General features: G+C 43.1%; 1 protein-coding gene across 1 annotated transcript in view; it reads right to left on the reverse strand.

Annotated features, from left to right (window-relative positions):
- APBB1IP (amyloid beta precursor protein binding family B member 1 interacting protein) overlaps positions 1-22810 on the reverse strand; it is a 281248-nt gene that overhangs the window by 33150 nt on the left and 225288 nt on the right. The window contains exon 11 of the mRNA XM_029588668.1: positions 14022-14132. Within this exon, the coding sequence (XP_029444528.1) occupies positions 14022-14132 (111 nt within the window). The remainder of the gene's footprint in view (positions 1-14021; positions 14133-22810) is intronic.

Raw genomic sequence — 22810 nt, forward strand, 5'->3', positions numbered from 1 at the left:
CGAAACGTCGCGTCGTTTCGGGAACGCCCCCGGACACGCCCCCTCCCCTTTTCGAAAGCCCCGGGACTTGCGCGCATCCCGGGGCTTTACGCGCGCCGCCGGCCTATGCAAAATAGGTGTGCCAGGCGCACGCGGGCCTTTTAAAATCCACCCCACATGATTTAAAGTACGCCCATCGTATTATCTACCTACTGAAATGTTTTGGACTGTGCTCCAGTCCTTGGTTGTAAGACATTTAGGGGTAGATTTAAAAAAAAAGCGCGATCGCATACTTTTGTTGGCGCAGCAGGCGCCAACAAAAGTACGCTGGATTTTATAAGATACGTGCATAGCCGCGCGTATCTTATAAAATCCTGGATCAGCGCGTGCAAGGCTGCCGATTTTGGGCAGCCTGCGCGCGCCGAGCCGTGCAGCCTGCCTTGGAGGGAACTTTCTTTCGCCCTCCCCTCACCTTCCCCTCCCTTCCCCTACCTAACCCATCCCCCCGGCCCTATCTAAACCCCCCCTTACCTTTGTCCCTAGATTTACGCCTGCTAGAAGCAGACGTAAATCTACGCGCGCCAGCAGACTGCTGGCGCGCCGTCATCTGACCCGGGGGCTGGTCCGGAGGCCTGGACCACGCCCCCGGTCCCGCCCCCGAAACACCGCATCATCCGGCCCCGCCCCGACACGCCCCCTTCAAAAAACCCCGGGACCTATGCACGCCGGCAGCCTATACAAAATAGGTGCGCCGGCGCGAGCAGGGCTTTTAAAATCCGCCCGTTAGATTATTGTCGCACATTATGGATAGGTTTACCACAAAAATTACTTAAAAGTATTGCAGCTAATACAAAATGCTGCTATTAGAAGTTTTTTGGGATTGTCTCGAAATGAACACATTACTCCAGCTATAAAATCACTGCATTGACTGCCTGTGAAGAGTAGAGCAAAGTTTCAGTTGCTGGTGATTATTCATAAAATGTTGAATTCTAAAAAGAGTTATTTGCTGAAACAGAGCTTGAGCTGGTATGGGGCAGGAAGAAAAATTCAGTTGTTAGGAGCACATTTGTTATAAGTTCCTAAGTCACAATGTTGTTTATTTGAACAGACTAGGTGTTTTCCTATGTTGTACCCACTATGTGGAATTTGTTGCCAGAGGAGCTGAGAAAAGAGAAGAATCGCAAGGAATTCAGACAATAGATTAAGGCACTACTTTTTTATGAAGCTTTTTGTATTATGTTGATTTCTTATTTTAATTAGCGATTTTATGTATTGTTTTAAGTTTTTAAAAAAATATATTTATGTATGTGCTGTTGTAAACCGCATAGAAAAATATATTTTGGGATTTTGCGGTATATAAGATTTTAAAATAAATAATAAATACATCTGCTCCTAATTTTAAGCCGCTACTCGAGCAGACCTACTTTGCCTATCTTCCTTAGGATTTTTTGTCAGCTTTAGCACACGCAGGTAAGCGGATTTTAAAACATGCTTGCGTGATGGACATTCCCAGTTTTCCCAAGCAGTCCACCAGTTTGCCCAGTCCATCTCAAGGTCATCCAGACCCCTCTTGTTCTTCAGCCTGCACCCCCCTCAGTTGACCCGGACCCCTCACCTTGTTGTATTTGGCCTAAAAAGTGATTTCTGCAGTCTTGCACCTCATCAGGAGCAGCAGTAAACATGCATGGCTAGCAAGCCCCTGCGCTGTGGCCGCCGGCTTTAAAATTCTGATTTGCGCACGTTAAGTACTAGACCTGCCCCAGAAGGTCCCTGCCCCTTTTCCTCCCCAGTACATGCGCACATATACATGTAATTAGCAGCTTTTACAAGTATGCATTGCTCATGCGCGGCCCACATAGTTGTGTATATGGACCTTTTAGTGCAAACAATGCTTTTAAAATTCACCCCAAACTGTGTAGAGTTACAAGTATTAGAAACTTATTATATTCTACCGAAAAGCAGCCAAGGACATGTAAAGTAAAGAATGTGTGTGATATCACAATGATCCACATCTAAAGTTTAAACAAACACAGTGGATCAGGTTCAAAACTCTAATTCTTTTTTTTTTTAACAATTTGAATGTGAATATAAATTAATCTTTCTGGGTACTGTCACGTCCTTATTAACCAGCTCCCTCCCCCCACAGGTCGCAAATGTAAAGGGCCTGATTCAGGCTTGCCTTTGGATATCTGTTTTCCACACTGGGGGAAAAATATGCACTGAAACAGACCAATCTGATCAATGTGATTCATCAATTTGGGCTTTCCAATGCATGTTTTCCTTCTGTGGAGAAAATGCACATCAGAGAGTGTGGAAACGGATTCAGGCCCGTTGAGTTTAGAAAAGTTCGTATTTTCACAGTTGAGAACACAAGCACCTGTTTTGGTGCTGGGCCCCTGTCCAAGGATGAGGTTGTGTGGGGGTGACAAGTCAGAGAGAAGCAGAGAAACCAAGGAGACTGCTGAAGAAATCTGTTGGAAATAACACAGAAGTAAAATTTCAGGATTGGTCAGCCGTCAGTTAAGGAAAGAGTGCATTGAATACATGAATATCTAAGTGGTGTTGCCTGCTTTTTTTTATTTTATTTTAAGTTTTTCTATACCGGCATTCACGAAGAATATCGCATCATGCCGGTTTACAATTAACAAGTGGTGAGGAAACACAAAATAATCATAATTAGTAATAATAAACTTTAACAGGTGTTTGATAAAAGGTTGCAGTTACAATAAAACAAGGGTATTACACAACTTGGAAACTAGAAAAGGGGCTGGTAGTTTAACATAGAGAACAAGTTTGCCAATTAATGGTGAGAACTAAGTTATATCATTTGCATTGTCAATGAATTACCCTTTTGAGGTGGAATACTGTTAGCTGCAACAGTATTTTGATACATCTCCTCCTCCCAGGGGGACATTGGGAGGCTTTTGGGGGTTCACAGGGGGTAGTTGTCCACTTTTTGGAGAAGTAGGAGTTAGAAATGGAGTGTTCCAGTGATATTTATTTGGGAGGTGAAGGGTGGGGGGAATCAGGCCACACAGTTTGACATTTTTTAAATTATTTTAGGGGGTGGGGGTGGGGTATTGGGCTGCTGCACCTGAAACTTTAAACTTGGGAGAGAACGGGGATCAGGCTGTTACTTTTTGGGGAGAGGGGGAGAAACAGGGTGAATAGGGCTGCTCAGCTTGCAACTTATTTTTGTTTCAATATTCATTAAGCCGGAGAGTGGTTAAATTATTTGGGTAACTTTAGTTGAGAATATTCAGCAGACAATAAGTTCCACTGAATAACTGGCTAAAGATATATGAGTAACTTTATCCAGATAACTTTGCAGCTCACTGAATATTGACCCATATATTGCCATGCAAATATATCATTGTGGATATACTGAAATCCCAAATGACTGGGGGGGGGGGGGGGGATGACTAGTTTGGGAACTACTGGTTTCAACTGTGTTTTAAAAAGCAAACAGCAAAAAGTAACTTCACTTTGATGCAGCTCCAGCACTGCTCTCTACAGCAATGGCGGGGGTGGAAGGAAATTAGAATCAAAAAGCTACCAATAAGGGCCCTGACCTCAGCGGTCAGAGTAACAGATAAGTATGAGAAAGATAAGTGTGAAAGCTTGCAGGGCAGACTGGATGGGCCATTTGGTCTTCTTCTGCCGTCATTTCTATGTTTCTGTGGGAGAAAATCAGGAAAATATGGGAGCTGAGAAGTTTAGGCCTTTTGCCGTTACAAAGATACAAGTAATTCTTTGCAAGCTTGAGCCGTATCAGTGTGGCTATTCTAACTCTGTATCAGGGCTGCACAACTCCAGTTTTCAAGGGCCACAAACTCGTCATGTTTTAATAACTTGGGAACAGCTGCTGTAGCTTCTCTCTCTTCCCTCCTTTTGCCACCACTGTTCTTCCAGATGTGTCTGCCTCCTCTAGCTCCCTCCAAGTATCCCCCTTCACACCTTCCCTCTCTTCTGAAGCAACGAGGTAACCCTGATCCCACTGATATCAGAACATGAAACTCAGGGCAGTGCTCCTTCCCTAACAGCAGGCACCTTCAGCCACCATGTGCACACAGTGACCCTACATTCCTGTTTGGAAAGTGCACTAAGCAGTGCATTTGGTAGCTTTGATAGATATAGGACCTTATTCATAAAGACAATTTTTTTCATTCTGTACTTATGGAAAACAAACCTTTATTGAATAAGACCCCATAGGATGCAGATTTCATTAATTCCACTAGATGGCATAAAATGCTTTTAGAAGTAGATAACTTGATTGATGCGGCTTTTTTCAATTTACTATTTATTAGCATTTAAATCAGTTTATAATGAAAATAATGCAAAGAAAACAGTGACATAGGGCAAAAATAAACTCATAAAAAGAAAAAGAAAATGTCCAGGCCACAATTTGGGGGGAGGGGAGAAAGGAAAAAAAAAGAAGGAGAAAACTTCCAAGCTGAAGAATAAAAACAGAGATTGGCAATGAAGAGTTCCACAAGGACCAACTCAATAACAAACCTCCAAGAGAGCACAAGCCATATTCACCCAAACAAGAGAAATAACAACATTTAATACTTTTATCGAAGAGAAACCTTTCTAAGAAGTAGATTTTCAAAGCGTTGCTCGCTCAAAAGTGGCCATGTAGGCGTGTATGCGAGCCGCATGCCAGCAACGCAAGTTTTAAGAAGCCAGGAAGCACATGTGTACATACCCATGCACATGTCAAGAAGAAGGGGGTGGGAATTGGGCGGGACATGGATGTTCTGGGGCGGGGACCAGACTTACATGCACAAGTCTGTATTTTAAAAAAGCTGACCATGTCATGCATTGGCATAATATCCGCATAACTTTACACTGGTCCTGATGAGGAGCAAGTCTGAAAATCTTGAGTTTCAGAGCTTTTAGCACAGAGAGAAGGTTCGGGGTCAAGTGGGGGGCTTTCAGGATGAAGAATCAGAGGGGTCTTGAAGACCTCGGTATTAACTGGGCAAACTGATGGAATTATTGGACAAATGTTTTCCCTCATGCAAGCATGTTTTAAAATCCACCTGCACATGCGCGTAAAAGCCGTTAAAGCCCCAGCCGAAATATGCACGGGACATTTATGCGAGCCACCGTTTAAGATTACACGCACACATATGCATGAGAGGGGGATTTTAAATGATACTCATGTACTTGTGCACATGATATAAAATTGCAGCATATCTCTGCCCGCACGCTGATATGTGCGTTTATGAGTGCATGCTTGGTCCTTTTAAAATTACTCTGACAGTGAAGAGGGTCAAAGAATACAAACTTATTCCCTTGATGAATTACAATACTTTTACAAGGAAATTAAAAAAAAAAAAAAAAATGCCCAAATGCGATCTTCTGAAGAAAAGACTTCCTTTTAAACTGAGTGACACGAGCAATTATCAGGAAAGATTTGAATCTTCTGACCACAAAAAGGAATTACTCTATGTCTGAAATATTATTTTAAAACCAAATTCCAATCAGCTTCAGAGCAAAATGAGACACGGTGTGTAGAATAAGATATTATGAAGTCTTGAGAAGTCTCTAATAAAACAGATGACTCCACATTATCCAAAGCTGTTAATGCTTCTAGATCTGCTTCATCCCCATTCTCTTGCCTCTTCATTGTTGGAATACAATAAATCTGAGAAAGTAAAATTTCCCTTCCTTGAGATAACATGAACACTTCACATACATATTTCTTAAATAACTCCTCTGTTGAAAATCTAAGAATGGGGATTCTTTGCTCTTTTTATATTTTCTAACCATTCAAATTTATTGTGGAGGCTTACATTTTCTTTAATATGTGCAGCATTGTAGGTTTGAATAATGGACGCCTGGAGTTCCATATTCAAAAGCAACTTAGAGGGATAAAGTACTAGTTATCCATCTAAATGGCTTACCTGGCTATATTTAGCCCTTATTGGGATAAATTCTAGCCCGGTAACTAGATGGGGGGTGCTCTGTGGGCGGGCAGTAGGCTTTCCGGGGAGGAGCAGAGTTAGCCGCTAAGTTAATCAGCTAACACTAATATTTGGAATTAGCCAACTAACTCTGGTCGGGCTATAAAGCTGTCCTAAAGTTAGCCAGTTAGATAAAACCGGCTAAAATTACACTATGTTTATCGGGTTAACTAGCCAAGCTGCACAACGGCTGAAACTGGACCCCTTGATCTCTAATTGAGACAACCTAGACTCCTATTTCTCAAAGCCTCCTATCCTGTTCATTCATCTTCATCTCGGTTTCATGAGAAAAAATTACAGATTTGAGATATAGGTGTTGGCAAAGTGGACCCTTGGGCCTAGGGGAGTTGGTGCTACCTGCAGGGAGGAGCCCCGCAGATCCCCACCATCAACAGGTAGAGCTGGATGAAGCAGAGGCCCAACTGGATCTTCACCAATACCAGCCCACATTCCCCTTAGGTTGAGTGCTCGGGTGCCAGGGCTGGCTGGTCTTAGGTGCGGGCCTCTGAACTGATGGAGGATTGCAGGGGTGATGGTGTTGCAGGCCAGTGACATAGGGAAGCCGGGTCATCCCCGAGCATGAACAAGTGAAGGTCCATGGCACAAGACCTCAGTGTAGTGATCCAGGCAGGTGTCCAAGGCAGGCTGAGAATGCCCAATGATGTGGTCCAGGCTGAAGGTCAAAAGGCGGCAGGTGGAGAAACTCGGAGACATGGTCCAGGCATGGGGATGGAGACAGATGGAATACAGTCAAAAGTGAGGCAAAGTCCAAGGTCAGGGGCAGGCAGAGAGTCAGCAGCGTCAGGGTTCAGAGCCAAGGCCAAGCCAGTTGTCCAATCCAAGAACACAAAAAGAGGACAAGGGACCACCAGGATATGTTGAAGATAGACGATGAGGGGAAGACTGAAGAAAGAGACTGACCACGAAGAAGATGCAGGGACAAACAGGACACATGAAGGCAGCCACACAGGAACCAGGAACAGAAGACTGAGACAGCAAAGGGACCGCAGGAGCAACGAAGAGGCAATTAGCACTACCGAGGATAGTTGACCTATTGCAGCGGTAGGGACTTGAAGCTGGAGCCAGATTTAAACAGGCCCAGGTGGTGATGTCATCGGTAGGCATAGGGATCCTATTCCCACCACTGGCCTTTTAAAAAGAGCAGAATTGGGCACACGTACACCTAGGAGGGGGCCAAAAGACTGCAGCACTGGAATCAGGGAGAGTGCGAAGGCCTGCCACACAGGCAGGAGAGAGGTTGCGCCAGTGCTCCTGCTCCACTGATGCGCAGAGTCTATCGCGGGCGGTCTTCCTCGGCATTAGGCAGTCAAGGCAGTGGCCTGGGCCCGGAGGTGAGTGCAGAGGCTTTCAGGAGGCTGCGAGCTGCCAAACGCAACAAAATATTCTCAGTACAGGTAAGCACCTTCCAGACATCCGTCCAGGTGATGCGAGAGGGATTTTGCACATCTCCTTGGCCTGCTCTTCATAGGCCTCAGGGAGGGGGAACTGCTGCAAGCATTAACAAGAAATCTATTCCTAAACAGACTTCTGCAGCCACATTCACCTTAGAATCTTTACCTTTCAGCAAATGTTTCCTTCTGCCCCAGACACGCGCCTAAATTATACTTGTGATTCAGCATTTCCCTCCATAGCTGCTTCCATCCCATTTATCTGGGCTTACAGCAGCCCTTCACTTTCTGGCATGCTCCCAGCCACAGGCATTATCTGTGGTCTATAGCGATTCAGAATAAACAATTGAGCACCGATCTCCAGGAGAAGGCTCTCATCAACTGAACCCTCTTCTCTATGGGCTTCCTCTCTGGCAGCAGTGGAGCAGTTCTAATGGTTGCACTCAGTGAGACAGCCAGGGACCCAGATGAGTCACTACACTGCCGTCCCTGCACCATGTCCATTACACAGGTGACATGACTTAGGAGCTCTGTCCCCACCTCCTTCACTGATGTCATAGGCATGAGGGGAGGGAAGGTTGTCAAGAGCCAGCTCTGGACACCTGGCTCTTGATACCTGTCATCCTGCCAGACATCAGGCTTGTTAATATCTATAGCCTTGGCAGCAGGACTGCCTCTTCTCAGTGATCCACTGGCTACTCCACTGCTTGGAAGCTCTAGCCTCACCACCCCACTGATGTTATCTGCACAAGGGTCAACTGCCAGTACTGGATGCCTGCATTGCCTGCTGCCCTAGTGTCTGTGCCTGTCATCCCATCAGGACCTACATCATCTATGGCCTTGATAGCAGCAGTGCCTCTTCTCAGTGATCCAATGGCTCCTCTACATCCTTGGAGCTCTAGCTCCACCTCCTGCTGATGTCATCTACATGGTAGGTGAGAGACAAGAGCCAGAGCTGGATGCTGGAGGTACCGCATTGCAGTTCCTTTGTGAGCTTTTTTGTGTGTGCTGAGTGAAGCAGAGGGCCTAGTGATTTTCACTGATACTTCATCACCATGCTTTTCATCTATGAGCCTTGATGAAACATGGCACTCTATCCCAGTGATCTCTGGAAGAGAAAGGTATGGTGAACTTATAATTAAATCCAAACTGAGGCGGATGTATAATCGTTCTCATTTGATACCAATTCTTTGTCATGCGAGGCCCAGACACCTCACAGTTAAAAATGACTGTATATTAATTAATGGTTAATTTATCAAGAAAAAATTTCAGTTAACTTTATGATCTTTTACACCTCAGAATCTAGATTTCTTAGGTGAAACCGAGACATGATTACTCGATTCAGAGTCCATTTTGTTAAATCAAATCTGCCCAGCAGATCATTCAGTAGTTTCTCATTCTAGAGAAAAAAGACATGACAGTGGTTTATTGATAATCTACAAGAATGTTTTTTTCAATGTCTGTTGAAAAACCTGGTCCTGGATCACCATATGAAATGCTTATTCTGTCCTCAAAAATTATTAGCTTATGCCTGGTCTATTGTCCACCTGGGCTATAACTATCAAATTGTTCTCCTATTTTTGAAATGTTTATGAACTCTAATTCCAATCTTCGTAGCATGTTCATATTAGGTGATTTTAACCTACATGTAGACGTGTTCCTCTTAGCTGCTCAGCTCGAACAATATACGGGCGCCATGATGTCCCTTGAATGGGAACAAATTGTCACAAATTAGACTTCATTTTTGTAAATTCCTCACTGCAGACTAAACAACTTTCTCAACTACAAGTGAAACGGGTTCCTTGGTCAGATCATTTCTTGCTAACATTCTGTTATCCGATATCAAGAATCACTGTTAGCCCTATCTCCTCTGTGAGAACTTTTATAAGAAGGCATCATATTGATGTTGAAAAGCTGAAGGAGAGTTTATCACCAGTGTTTGAGAATTTTGACTCTGTGAGTGTAGATACTGCAATTGGTAACTGGGCTAAGATCATGATCGATGTTTTAGATAGTTTTGCCCCTTCCAGATTCAACAGAACAATTGTGCCTTATGGTATACAGCTGAATTACGTAAAGAACGCCACTAACTTAGAAGGCATGAAAGGCTCTGGCAGTGCTCTCACACCCATATGAAGCTCTTTCTGCATATACGGTTCAACTGGACAGCTATAGGAAAATGTGTGATGCTACAAAGAAGTCTTTTATGTAGCTCAGCTACAACAGGCTGGCAATAATCTACATGAGTTATTTAGTATTGTTAAACGACTAAGTACTCTGCCCAGAGTGGCTACACAAAGCAATACCATTTGTTTCTCATGTGACGACTTTATGCCCCATTTTTCAAAGAAGGTGGCTGACATCTGAACCACATTTCCTGCTGCTTGCCACTAGGCTCTTGATTCTTTATGAGACTTCGATTCAAAGTGGGTTCAGTTTCAGGCAACATCACAAGTTGATATAGCCCAGATTGTCACTGCAATGAACTCATCATCCTGCCCTTTAAATCCCTGTGATTCCTCGCTAGAGAAGGGTGTGGAAAAGATAATCTCTCTTGCTTTAACTACCATTGTTAAGCTTTCTTTAATGGAGGGTAAACTGCCACAAGTCCTGAAGTGTGCCTCTGTATGCCCCTTGCTAAAAAAAAACAAACAGATCCAAAGACCTTATGAACTATCATCCAGTCTCCTCATTGGACAGTAGTTCATAGGGTCTGACGACCATTTCCTTTGAATGTTATCAAGTTTGCCGTTTTGAAACAGCTGGATGAGTTTATGCAACAACATCAAAGCTTGGATCAATATTAATTTGCTTTCAGAAGAGGTTTTGAGAGTAGCCAAGGGTTCGTTTTGGTCTTAATCAATGTGACGGGGTTACGACAGTCACTAACATAATCCCCATGTCATTTTTGCTATTTAGAAGCAGTAGGAGAGGTTTTGATATTGATTCTTTTCTTTGTTATAACCCCACCTTTTTGGGGATAGATTTTTTTAGGAGTATATGTTGGAGCATACTCAGTGCTTCAGTGGGTTGGAGAGAGAGTCAGGAGCTGAAACCTCCCTAGGGTTTCAAGAAAGAAAGAGCGAGAGGATTGAAGAGCAAGAGATTTCCCCAAGATCCCAAAGCAAGGTGGTTGGAGAGCTGGAAATTCACCCTGCATCTCACAGAAGGCAATTTTTTTATGAATATGTAGAAATGAGGGCTGGCAAACGCATTGATTGACACTTCTTTCCAGTGTTCAAACAGAATAACATGGCAGCCATAATATGACTAGAAACCAAGCTAATGAAATATTGCTTCTCATGAAGGATGCTTGGTCATTCCTCAAGTGAAGGAACTCAGAAATTCATCAATTTCCTTTGGGGGAAATATAGCAAGAATGGGAGGCTGTGGAGATAGCAGTACATGATAATATATCAGCTTCCTGGGAGTAGTGTTAGCAGGAATTTTAGAGTTAAACCTCCCCTTGCTTTGAGCTCATAAAAATTGGATCCCTTCTTTTTTTATGGGCTGAAGAGCCTCTAACTCTGAGTATACTTTACTTCCTTCCTTCAGCCTTGTACTTACATGTGAAAAAGGGCTGACCTCTGTGATCTGGAAACCTCATGAAGTTCAGCTTTCTCTTTTGGTCCAGTAAAACCTAAGGATTACAGTAATGAATGGTCACAGCAGTCTGCTTTTATATTTTTGTCACTTGAGTTCTGGATTTATCTGACATGAATGTATAAATGCTTTGGTGCTGCTTCATTTCAGTTGTTCCGAGCTCCTGCATGGAGGGAGGTGTTTTTGAATGTAACTTCATCTGTTGATGTCATTGTTGAGGCTTTGCTTGATGTTAGCAGGCCATGTGCTGCTAACTTCTTTTACATTATGCCTTGCTATTTTATAGTGGGTAGTAGTGAGCTATGAACAGATGCGTTCAAACAAGTATTTCTAGATGGTCCTGTGCATTTGACAAACTATATTAGTTTGTATATTCCAAGAAGATAGTTACTTTCAGCTGCTGCTGTTAATGATATGTAATCCTTCAGTAAAAGGCATTGAATATGCTGATACTAGGAACAGGACCTTTTTCAGCATGGCACATACTTTGCGGAATGCTTTACCCCCATGCTTATTAATGAGTACCTTTCTTTCAGGAAGGGCTGCAAGTCATGTTTATTTACCACTGCTTTTGTTTAATTGTTTACCCCGTGTTACCTTGATTTAAACTTGTTCTTTTGTTTTTCCTATGATGGGCTTGTTTTGATTTTTTAATTATTTGTGATTTATTATGTAACTATGTTTTAATTTGTTTTGTTTAAAATGTTTTTATGATTTTACTATTAGAATTTTTATTTTTTTGCCTGAATCCATTTTAATGAACAAGAATCTTGTGGATTACAAACTGGCTAAAAGACAGGAAACAGAGAGTAGGATTAAATGGTCAATTTTCTCAGTAGAAAAGGGTAAACAGTGGAGTGCCTCAGGGATCTGTACTTGGACCGGTGCTTTTCAATATATTTATAAATGATCTGGAAAGGAATACGATGAGCGAGGTTATCAAATTTGCGGATGATACAAAATTATTCAGAGTAGTTAAATCACAAGCTGATTGTGATACATTACAGGATGATCTTTCAAGACTGGAAGATTGGGCATCCAAATGGCAGATGAAATTTAATGTGGACAAGTGCAAGGTGTTGCATATAGGGATAAATAGCCCTTGCTGTAGTTACACGATGTTAGGTTCCATATCAGGAGCTACCACCCAGGAAAAAGATCTAGGCATCATAGTGGATAATACTTTGAAATCGTCGGCTCAGTGTGCTGCAGCAGTCAAAAAAGCAAACAAAATGTTAGGAATTATTAGGAAGGGAATGGTTAATAGGGGTGTGCGTTCGTTTTCACCGTATTGGCAATCTGCAACGTATATTACACTATTCGTAGTATTCGTGGGGAAGCAAAACGTATCGCGATTCCCCACGAATACATGAATCTTCCCCCGAATTATACGGCCACCTAAATAAAAATTTAAACAAACCCCCCCACCCTCCTGAACCCCCCCAAGACTTACCAAAACTCCCTGGTGGTCCAGCGGGGGGTCCGGGAACCATCCCCTGCACTCACACCCTCGGTGCTGGTTTCATCATAGCGCCGATAGCCTTTGTCACAGGGGCTACCGGTGCCATTGGTCAGCCCCTGTCACATGGCCATCGGTGCCATCTTGTGCTCCTACCATGTGACAGGGGCTGGCCATGGCACCGGTAGCCCCTGTGACATAGTATGGGCAAAGGCGATCGGCGCCATTTTGAATACTGGCTGCAGATCGCCTTTAGCAGGCACACGAATAGAAATCGCCGTATTAACGCATCGGGGCGCCATACGGCTGAATGAAACGTATCTGCTCCCCAACGAATCCGAATCACGAATGCAACATATGGCATCCCTCTGCACATCCCTAATGGTTAATAAAACGGAAAATGTCATAATGCCTCTGTATTGCTCCATGGTGAGACCGCACTTTGAATACTGTATACAATTCTGGTTGCCGCGTCTCAAAAAAGATATAGTTGCGATGGAGAAGGTACAGAGAAGGGCAACCAAAATGTTAAATGGGATGGGACAGCTCCTCTATGAGGAAAGGTTAAAGAGGTTAGGGCTGTTCAGCTTGGAGAAGAGAAGGCTGAGGGGGGATTTGACAGAGGCCTTTAAGATCATGAGAGGTTTTGAACGAGTAGATGGGAATCGGTATTTACACTTTCGGATAATAGAAGGACAAGGGGCATTCCATGAAGTTAGCAAGTAGCACATTTAAGACTAATCGGAGAAAATTATTTTTCACTCAACGCACAATTATGCTCTGGAATTTGTTGCCAGAGGATGTGGTTAGTGCTGTTAGTGTAGCTGGGTTCAAAAAAGGTTTGGATAAGTTCTTGGAGGAGAAGTCCATTAACTGCTGTTAATCAAGTTTACTTAGGGAATAGCCACTGCTATTAATTGCATCAGTAGCATGGGATCTTCTTGGTGTTTGGGTACTTGCCAAGTTCTTGTGGCATGGTTTGGCCTCTGTTAGAAACAGGATGCTAGGCTTGATGGACCCTTGGTCTGATCCAGCATGGCAAGTTCTTATGTTCTTATTGCTGAAGAATTTTGTGAGAAGATTTTTGGATTTTGACTAGACCAATGCCTGATGGAAGGGCATACTCCTCGTATTCCAAAGGACTGGAATCCAAGATCTTTTTGCCATTCGACCAGTTAACAGATTGGATGAAGATAAGGATGTAGACTTTTGAGCCATTAACTCAAAAAGGAGTAAAAATAGGAAGCATGTAAAAGCTAAAGAGTAAAATGTCTGATTTTTGACAAACATTTCTTTTTTTAACAGTCAGTGAGTTTTGATGCCAAGCAGCATTACCATATTTTACATTTACACACTCTATTTTTCACAAACATTGTAGTTTATTATGCAGTCATTCATAATTGCATCTTTAATTGAGTTATTTTTCCCCTGCAGAATTATTAAACAGTAATACATGACAAAGCCCCAGACCATTTCCAAGCAGGGCAGAAGGGGCTTCTAGAGCACCTTACATCATGGAACCCTGGGTCTGGCACATTGCCAGATTTGTTTATGAAGGCGGTGTTCAACTATTTACATTTAGATGCTCATCATACCTACCTTTAAGACAAAGCAGTGATCAGTTGGAGCCTTATACTTCACTTTGTATTGAGTACCATAATAGACATTTACATTGTCAAACTGTACGAAGCAAGCCAGATCTCGAGATGTCTAAAAATGAAAAAAGAGAAAATTACACATATGATGTTATGTGCCATCCATTACAGTCCTAACACTTTTAAGAGGTCAATATTCAGCTGTGCAGCAAGCAGATAAGTTATTTGGCTAAGGTTAGCAAGATAAATTGTCATGAATAATCAGCAGAGCACTGTTGATTAGGCACGCCACTGAATATACTGAATGAAGTCCTAGTTAGCTGGATAAACTTATCTGAGTAACTTATCTGAGTAACAGCATGCCCAGACTTAGTTACCTGGCTAATTCAACTCCTCTCCAGAATGCCTCTAACTTATCTGGTTAAACAGGCATTCAGAGCAGTGGGAAACTTAAAACCCATGGTTTGTCTGGCTAAGTCCCGAACTTAACCAAGCAAACCATCTGATTATTGACCTCTAAGTGTTTACAGTAATGCTCTTTAAAACAAATCTGGAGAGGTCCTTCTTTAATTTTCCAGGGGAGTTAATAGCTTTTGATGAATAATGTTCAATGCAATGAATAGCTATTCCTGTTTTGCAAATGGAAATATTTCTCAGAGTTGAAGCATGCTTACATAGACAATATGGGGTAGATTTTAAAAGGTTGCGCAGGTGTACATGTGCGCGCGCTTCTCGGCACGCTCATATATACACCTGATTTTATAACTTGCGCGTGTAAGTTATAAAACCCGGGGTCAGAGCATGCAAGGGGGTACACAATTGTGCACCTTATGTGCGCCGAGCCACACAGCCTTCCCCCGTTCCCTTTCCCCTAACCTGACCTTCCCACCCCTTCCCTAACCTTCCCCCCTTAGCCCTACTCTAACCCCCCAAAATTTTTGTTTTACCTTTTGCGCCTGCCAGCAAATGGCCGCTGTGCTAGGAGCTGCCAACCCCAGCTCACGCCCCCTCCCCACCCCTTTTTGCAAGCTCCGGGACTTACGCGTGTCCCGGGGCTTTACGCCGCCGCCGGGCCTTTTTAAAATAGGCCCGGCATACGTAACCCTTTTAATTCCGGCCCTATGGCTCCAACATAATATCAATTCCAGGCCCGCCTGAGGTTACATCTTTATTTTTAACCATGATAGCTTAAAAATATTTTTCTACTGGAAATCTGATTACATATGTAGAAAAAACTTAAAATAAAAAATTGAAGAATAACAACATTTAAAAATTATTAGCATTGTTAACCCAGAATTGTGATCAGCTGGACAAGTTCCTGGAGGAGAAGTCCATAAACTGTTATTAACTAGATAGAGTTGGGAAAAGTTACTACTTATTCCTGGGCTTTAGAGGCATGGACTCTATCTACTGTTTGGGATTCTGCCAAGTAATTATGACCTGAATTGTTCACTGTTGGAAATAGGATACTGGGCTTAATGGACCCTCAGTCTGACCAAGTATGGCAATTCTTATGTTATATTCTTATGAGGGAATGGCAGCCTTAGCAGGGGTGAGGAATTTGCTGCAGAACCAGCCAAGCCTAGTAGCAGCAATAAAAAGTATTCCTGCCCTTTAATTTAAAAGAGACTTTTTTAAGCCATAGAATGGCAGGAGTAGAAGGCAGCTTAAGGCAGAAGGAACTGAAATTTGGAAATCATGGGCTACCTTCGTTTGTTCCTCTCCTTCTACAGAGTTCTATAAGTTTTGCAGCAGAAGGAAAAGATGGGAGAGACATCCAAGGCTGGGAGTAGCAGGGAAGGGAGGATAGGCTAGAGCAGTAGAAGTACAACAGTCAAAACCAGCAGCATAGTGCTCTACATTGGTTACTGCTTCTAAGGCAATGGATGCAGTATTTTCAACAACTGATTCTGAGGAACAATTTTGTTTGGGATTCCCTAAATCAGAAATTGAAGAGCTAATAGCCAGATAAAATTTGGGAGTTTTACTTAAACCTTGAAGATTTTCATACTGTACTGCAAGCCCTAATTTTTTTGGGAATTGACTACTGCAATTCTCTTATGTTGGGCCTCCTGTACAATACTATTCATCCCTTCCAACTATTTCAGAATTCTGCCACCAGAGTTTTGACCTGCTGTTCTAGGTATGAGCACCTAACCCCAATTCTTGCATAACTCCACTGGCTTCCTGTTCCATACTGAATCAAGTATAAGGTCCTAGTATTAATTAAACGATCTTATATAGCCAGGATACATGTTTGCTGAGTGATGCACTTCATATGTACACCATATTGCGATACCTTAGGTCAGCAAATAAAGGTTTGCTGCTGGTGTCATTATTACATAAAGCACATTTCGGTTAAATCAGAAATAGGAGAATATCAGTTGCTGATCCTATCCTTTGGAATATCATGCCTGAGCAATTAAGTATGATGACTAATCCTAAAGCCTTCATGAAACTTTTGAAAACATGGTTATTTCAGCAAGCATCTGGGGAAGTCGAGTCCTGATGAAGATAGAATCAATCTAATGCCTGTATGTACCTAATCAGGTAGAAAAGAACACTCAAATTTGTTAAGATTTTTAGAATGTCTTATTGGTAATATGGGGCTGTCCCTGCTGTTTGTTGGTAGTCTTGGTCGATTTACAATTTTATGTATGTATTTTGTGAACTGCCATGATTAATGGGAGTGTGCGGTAAAGAAATAATGTTAATTAAATAAATAAACAGTCCATGGTTTCTTTGCCTCCAGTGTGGTGATGGTGAAAATAGATGTGATCTTGTTCCAAAAATTGCCTTCCTGCCACTCTGAGCTTATGCTACACTGGGCTAGAAATATGGACAGATAGCAAAACTGGGCTCTTCAATTGTTTTTTCTGGCTTGTTTTAATGAGCCTGGAATCGTTCAACTTCTAAATGCTCTGGCATTAAGAAGAAGAGGAATCAAAGAGTTGTTGTAGTTTAAAACTGTTTGTTTTACAACACTCTGCTGTTGCGACCGTCGGTCTACGACGGCTTCGCCCCGCCTACCTCACTCTTCTTGCGGCTCCTCCCGCTCACCTTGGACTACTGGCTGCCGCGGCGTCTGTCTGCCGACCTCTCCGGCGTCCCCAGACCGGCTTTGGTGCTGCTTCCCGCCATGCTCCTCCAAGGTACCATAGGGCACGTGCGCGCACGCCGCCCTCATCTTTATTTCCTCGTTGGCGCGAACCTCAGGGGCGCCCCCCTGACATGACATCACGCTGCCTGGATATTTAAGCCTACAGCTTTTGCTAGCTCATCGAGTTAGCAACCGGAATTCTACGGATGGGATTCGCTCTCCGTACCGAAGCTGCTCTGCCACTCCAGCGTTATCTGGAACTCTTATTGCTAACGGGATACCCACTCCTCGGGGGCCTCTTCTGCTTCTTTCAGGTGTTATCAGGAAACCGGTACTCGCTCCTCGAGGGCCCATGTTCCCTGAGTCGCTGCCTGCAACTACAACCCTTTCTACTTGGAAGACTTCACTAACAGTTTCCATCTGTGAGTGCAACTACCATCTATTCCACAGTACTGCTTCACTGGAACCAGGTACTCGCTTCTCGAGGTCCTGCCCTCTGTTCCGGTGCCAGACCTCTCATCTAGTGGAATCGCTGTGTGAGTAAAATACCACTGAGTCTCTCTACTCTAAGGGATCAGGTACTCGCTCCTCGAGGGCCTGCTCTACCTGTCTCGGAGCTTCTCCTATTCTACCTGGGACTCTGTATGTTTCTCACTGAGTACTTGTAACTCTCAGTCTCTTTCCACTACAGCACAGCCAAGCAGAGGATTTGCTGTTCCAGTGTCCTGTGGGATACTCGCCCAGCCGGGCTCAACATCTACTACTCACTACTGCCACCTCTGGTGGTTTCCCAAACTGTTTAAATAAAGTTTCAAATCTGTGTTTGTGTGTCCAGAGTCTAGCCTGACACCGTGGTCCCTCACGGGACTGCCCCCCGTGGGCGTGGTCAGCTGCCACAGTGTCCAAGGATCCACCCAAACATCAATAACCATAACATCTGCCTTATACCTGCCTGGCTGGAAGAAGAAATGAAACTAAAACACTATGGTGTGTTAAAGAGCTTGTTTTACAGTCAAGCTGCTGTCCTGCTGAGCTATCAGCTGAAGGGGTTAATAAATATACAGGGCTCTGTACTGGTGCGTGTGCGTATCTTTGGCAGTGAAGCAGGAAGTCACCTGTCCTTGGGAGTCAATGGGAGCTGAGGAACAAGAGAAAACACAGGCTGATTTTGATCTTCCAGTTGCAGAGTGGGAGAGTCGTTGGGGAGCAGAATGAGAGAAGATTGGAACTGTTCCTGTGTTGCAGAGCAGGAGAGACATTGGGGAGCAGAATGAGAGAAGATTGGAACTGTTCCTGTGGCTATAGAAAAAATTTCAGATTGGTATAAACAGGAGCCAGAGTCTTGTGCACAGGATGGAGAAAGCTAGGAGCTTGGATATTATATATCAGAAAGTCTTGAGATAAGTAAATAAAGGCACTGTGTGAGAATGGTGTAGCAGGGAAAGGGCATCCATTATCCCTCCTGCTGGAGCTGGGCATTACAGACTCCATAAGAAAATAAATTCCTGAATCAAGGTGCATCCAAACCTTCCCAGCTTTTTTGAGACACTATTATCTGCAAGGGATTAAATCAGAGCAGCAAGGAATGGTTTTCATCTTTTCACTTAATTAGCAATGCTAAAGGGCCCCAACAGGATTTTTTTTTTTTTTTAATTTTCCTCTCTTTTTTTTTTAATGTGTGCACAATCAGAGATTTCAGATCAAATTTCTGGGTACCCAGCATCTGCTATATAAACAACTGCCAAGTGGTTTAAAACATTTCTTTGGATACATGTTTGAATAATTATTAGGAGACTTAAGAGTGTTGAAATTGTTTATATATTGCACTCACATGTTTTGTTATAGTTCTACCAATGTATCTGATTCCCTATTACTTTCTCTCTTCCTCTAAGTACCTACAATATGTGATTGTTTTATTGGTAAAAAATCATGAGGTACATACTCAGCTGCTATGCAGCTGTGCTACAGGCCGATTCAGTAAAAGTCGCGGGAGAGCGGGCGAGCGCCTGTTCTCCCGGTGCGCGCACAGGCCACTCTCCTGTGCATGCGATTCAGTATTTAAATGAGGGCCCATGGTAAAAAGAGGCGCTAGGGAGACTAGCGCGTCACTAGCGCCTCTTTTTTTACAGGAGCGTCGGCTGTCAGCAACAGCCGACGCTCAATTTTGCCGGTGTCGGTTCTCAAACCTGCTGACAGCCATGGGTTCAGAAACCGGACGCCGGCAAAATTGAGCGTCCGATTTCAACCCGCGGGCCCATTTTTAAATTTTTTTTTAAAAATTTTAAATTATTTTTTACTTTGGGACCTCCGACTTAATATCGCTATGATATTAAGTCGGAGGGTGTACAGAAAAGCAGTTTTTACTGCTTTTCTGTACACTTTTCCGGTGCCGGCAGAAATTAGTGCCTACCTTTTGGTAGGCACTAATTTCTGAAAGTAAAATGTGCGGCTTGGCTGCACATTTTACTTAGTGAATCGCGCGGGAATAACTAATAGGGCCATCAACATGCATTTGCATGTTGCGGGCGCTATTAGTTTCGGGGGGGGGGGGGGGTTGGGTGTGCATTTTCGATGCGCTATTACCCCTTACTGAAAAGAGGGTAAAGCTAGCGCATCAAACGTGCGTCCAAACACTCGTGGAGCGCACTGTACTGTATTGGCCTGCTAGTTAGCTGGTTATACATAACCAGACAACTAGTGGTGTATATTCAGTGGCGCTGCTGAATATACTCGGATATTTTAAAGTTTGCCAGTTATGTATGCTACTGCCTAGCAGGCCGATTCTCTTGCAGAAAGTTAAACTTGTATGTCTCCCCCAACGATCTGAGGGGAATCTATACTTTGCATTGTTTCATTTTTTGAACTGTGAGGAAGGACCAAATCTGACCTGAACAGGACAAGGGGGGAGAACTTGCTCCGGAGGGGCCTCCACAGCCATATCTGTGAGAGGGACAGGACACGGGATTGAGGAGTGCATCGGGGAATAGTTGTCTGTACCTGTGGGCTCAAGGGGGGAGGGGGGAGATCATCCTGGACACTGTGCAGTGTGCACCAATAATGTATTTTGGCTGCGGGCTTCTTTTTGTTGTTTCTTTGATTCGGAGCTGAGCAAGCATCGGGAAGCTCAATCTGCGAACAGAGGGAACTCGGGATCCTCTCCGGCTGGCACCTCGGGACAATATCTAAAATCATCTTTCATGGTAGAACAGGATAATTTTTACATCACATAGAAACCAAAATGGTTAACTGAAATGACCATTACATTAACTGTCATTGTTATTATTAGTATGTTACCTGATATATTATTTTCTCCAGAACTCCTTGCAGGGTGATCTAAGAACCGAAGGTAGGAAAAGCCAGTTCCATGGAATGTCTACTAAATTAGCACTGGAATTTAGAATTGGAAGCCAGTGCAAGTTATGAAAAAGATTGGTCACAAGGGAGTTCCAGGGATGCTGGCAAATTAGAAGGGCAGGTCCATGCTGAACCAATTGAACGGGATGGAAAGATGAAGGCAGAGTGCTGAACTGATGAAAGAAGCATGACTCTGAAAAACTGGTCACATATGTTTTAGGTTACTTCAAAAAGAATGTATCACCTGGGACTTGTTTCTACATACATAGATATATATGTGGAACAACATTACCACCTCATTACTTCATTCAACGTGGACGAGATGGAAAGCAAGTGCTGAGTCCCAGCAAAGACGTAAACAACAGACTTTAACCACAGAAAAGAGGAGAAATGAAAAAGACAGGAACAGAGGGTACTGAGGGGAATGAAAATAAAAAGATGAAACATCAGAATTAGATAATATAAGATGAATTTTCAAAAGGTTGCGTGCGGAAACATGAGGATATCCACGTGTAAAAAGCATGCACTCATGTATATTCTATTTTATAAAGCTCAAATAGACAAGTGTAGATAGGGTTCACGTGTAAATCCACGAGTGTAAAAAAGGGGGTGGTCTGGGGCTAACAGTTGCTATTTTATAAGAGACTTTCATGTGTAGATTTGGCAGCTTACGCACGTATATTTACCCCTCTCGTTATCTGGCGTAGTGATATGAAACGTCTTTATTGTGAAGTGCTGAGTGGGTGGGGTGGGAGGGGGGGTCTGAAAGAAATGAGGGGAGTTCAGGCTGAAGAACCAGGAGCATCTCGAAGATTTGCATGTGGACTTAGGAAAACTGGTGGACAAACTGGTAAAACTGGTAACTTTCTTCACATGCACAAGTTACAAAATGTATGCACCTATGGGATGTGCGTGTGTGTGTATAAGTGCTATTTACATTATACACATGGGAAAAACCTTCATGCGTATATTTTTAAAACTGAAAGTAAAAATATGCATTATACAGCAAAACTGCCACTGAAGCTGGATAAGTCAGAACTTATCTTTTACGTGCATGCGAATGTTACAGGGTCGATTTAGGAATATTTTATACCCCGCGCAGGTCACTTTGAAAATCAAGCCCATAAAGATAATGGAAGAAACCAAAGGAAGGTGCCATTGTGCCTAGTAAGTGTGTGTGTGGTTAGAGCAGTGGGCTATGAACCAGGAGACCAGGGTTTGAGTTCCTGCTGTCACTCCTTGTGACTTTGGGCAAGTCACTTTACCCTCCATTGCTTCAGGTACAAACTTATAGGGTCATTTATCAAAATGCTCTCAGGTGTTTTTGCATGCATTAAAGGCTTATCGCATGCGAAAATGCCTTTAATGCATGTGATAGCACCATAAGGTATGGTGTGATGCAAATCTGAAAAAGAGGAGGAGTTAGGGGTGGGATTTACTGTTTTGTGAAGCCCTATTGCATGGCTTTAACTACACCTTTTTCAGTAGTGTTATGCTGTATTGCATTTTGTGATGTGTTCTCAATTGCTGGTTTTAGTAGTTTTGAAGCTCCTGGAGGAAGGAAGGGAGAGAGAGACTAGCCATGATGCCCTAACACTAGATAGGTATTTATATCTCTATGGGAGGCCCACCTGGTAACTCTAGGTGAGGTTTAGGTATTAGTGTAGGGGTTAGGGGCCACTTTGATATTCAAAGTGAGACGTACGAACAGAACAGCGCTCTCTTGTGAAAATTTGATGACCTTCGGAGTGAGGAAACTCACTCAAAGATGAGATTTGTGCAATGTTCTCTCAACCTAGCTTGATGGCATGCTCTCTCTCTCTCTCTCTCTCATATATTCTGGCATTTATCTCAAAGTGTGAAAAAGTTATCGCAATTTGTGGTAACTTAGCGCTTCGCATAGGTATTAGTGCAAATTGCGATAAACTGCCTACTACTATACAACAGGCCCATTTTTCTATCGCATGCGATATTTAGTACATTTTGATAAATCCAAGCCTTAGATTGTAAGCCCTCTGGGGATAGGAAAATACCTACAGTACCTGAATGTAATCCACTTTGAAGCACTGAAAAAGTGTGAAAAGCGGAATATAAAAAATCTAAATAAATTTAATAAATAAAGGGAAAATGGAATAAGAATTGAGCACTTGGGAACATTGAGAGTGAATGCACGAGAAGATGTTGAGTGACTCTTTAAAGAAACGGTGATAGAGCAGTCTGAGGGGGACAGGGCCTGAACCAGTCCAAAAGAGACAGTAGTACAGAGCGATCAATAGTATCTAAAGCTGCTACTAAGAGTCTGATTCACTAAGGCAAGTCTCTCATTCCGTAACTATGAG

The sequence above is a fragment of the Rhinatrema bivittatum genome, chromosome 2 (genome assembly GCF_901001135.1).
Source record: "Rhinatrema bivittatum chromosome 2, aRhiBiv1.1, whole genome shotgun sequence".
Taxonomy (NCBI): Eukaryota; Metazoa; Chordata; class Amphibia; order Gymnophiona; family Rhinatrematidae; genus Rhinatrema; species Rhinatrema bivittatum.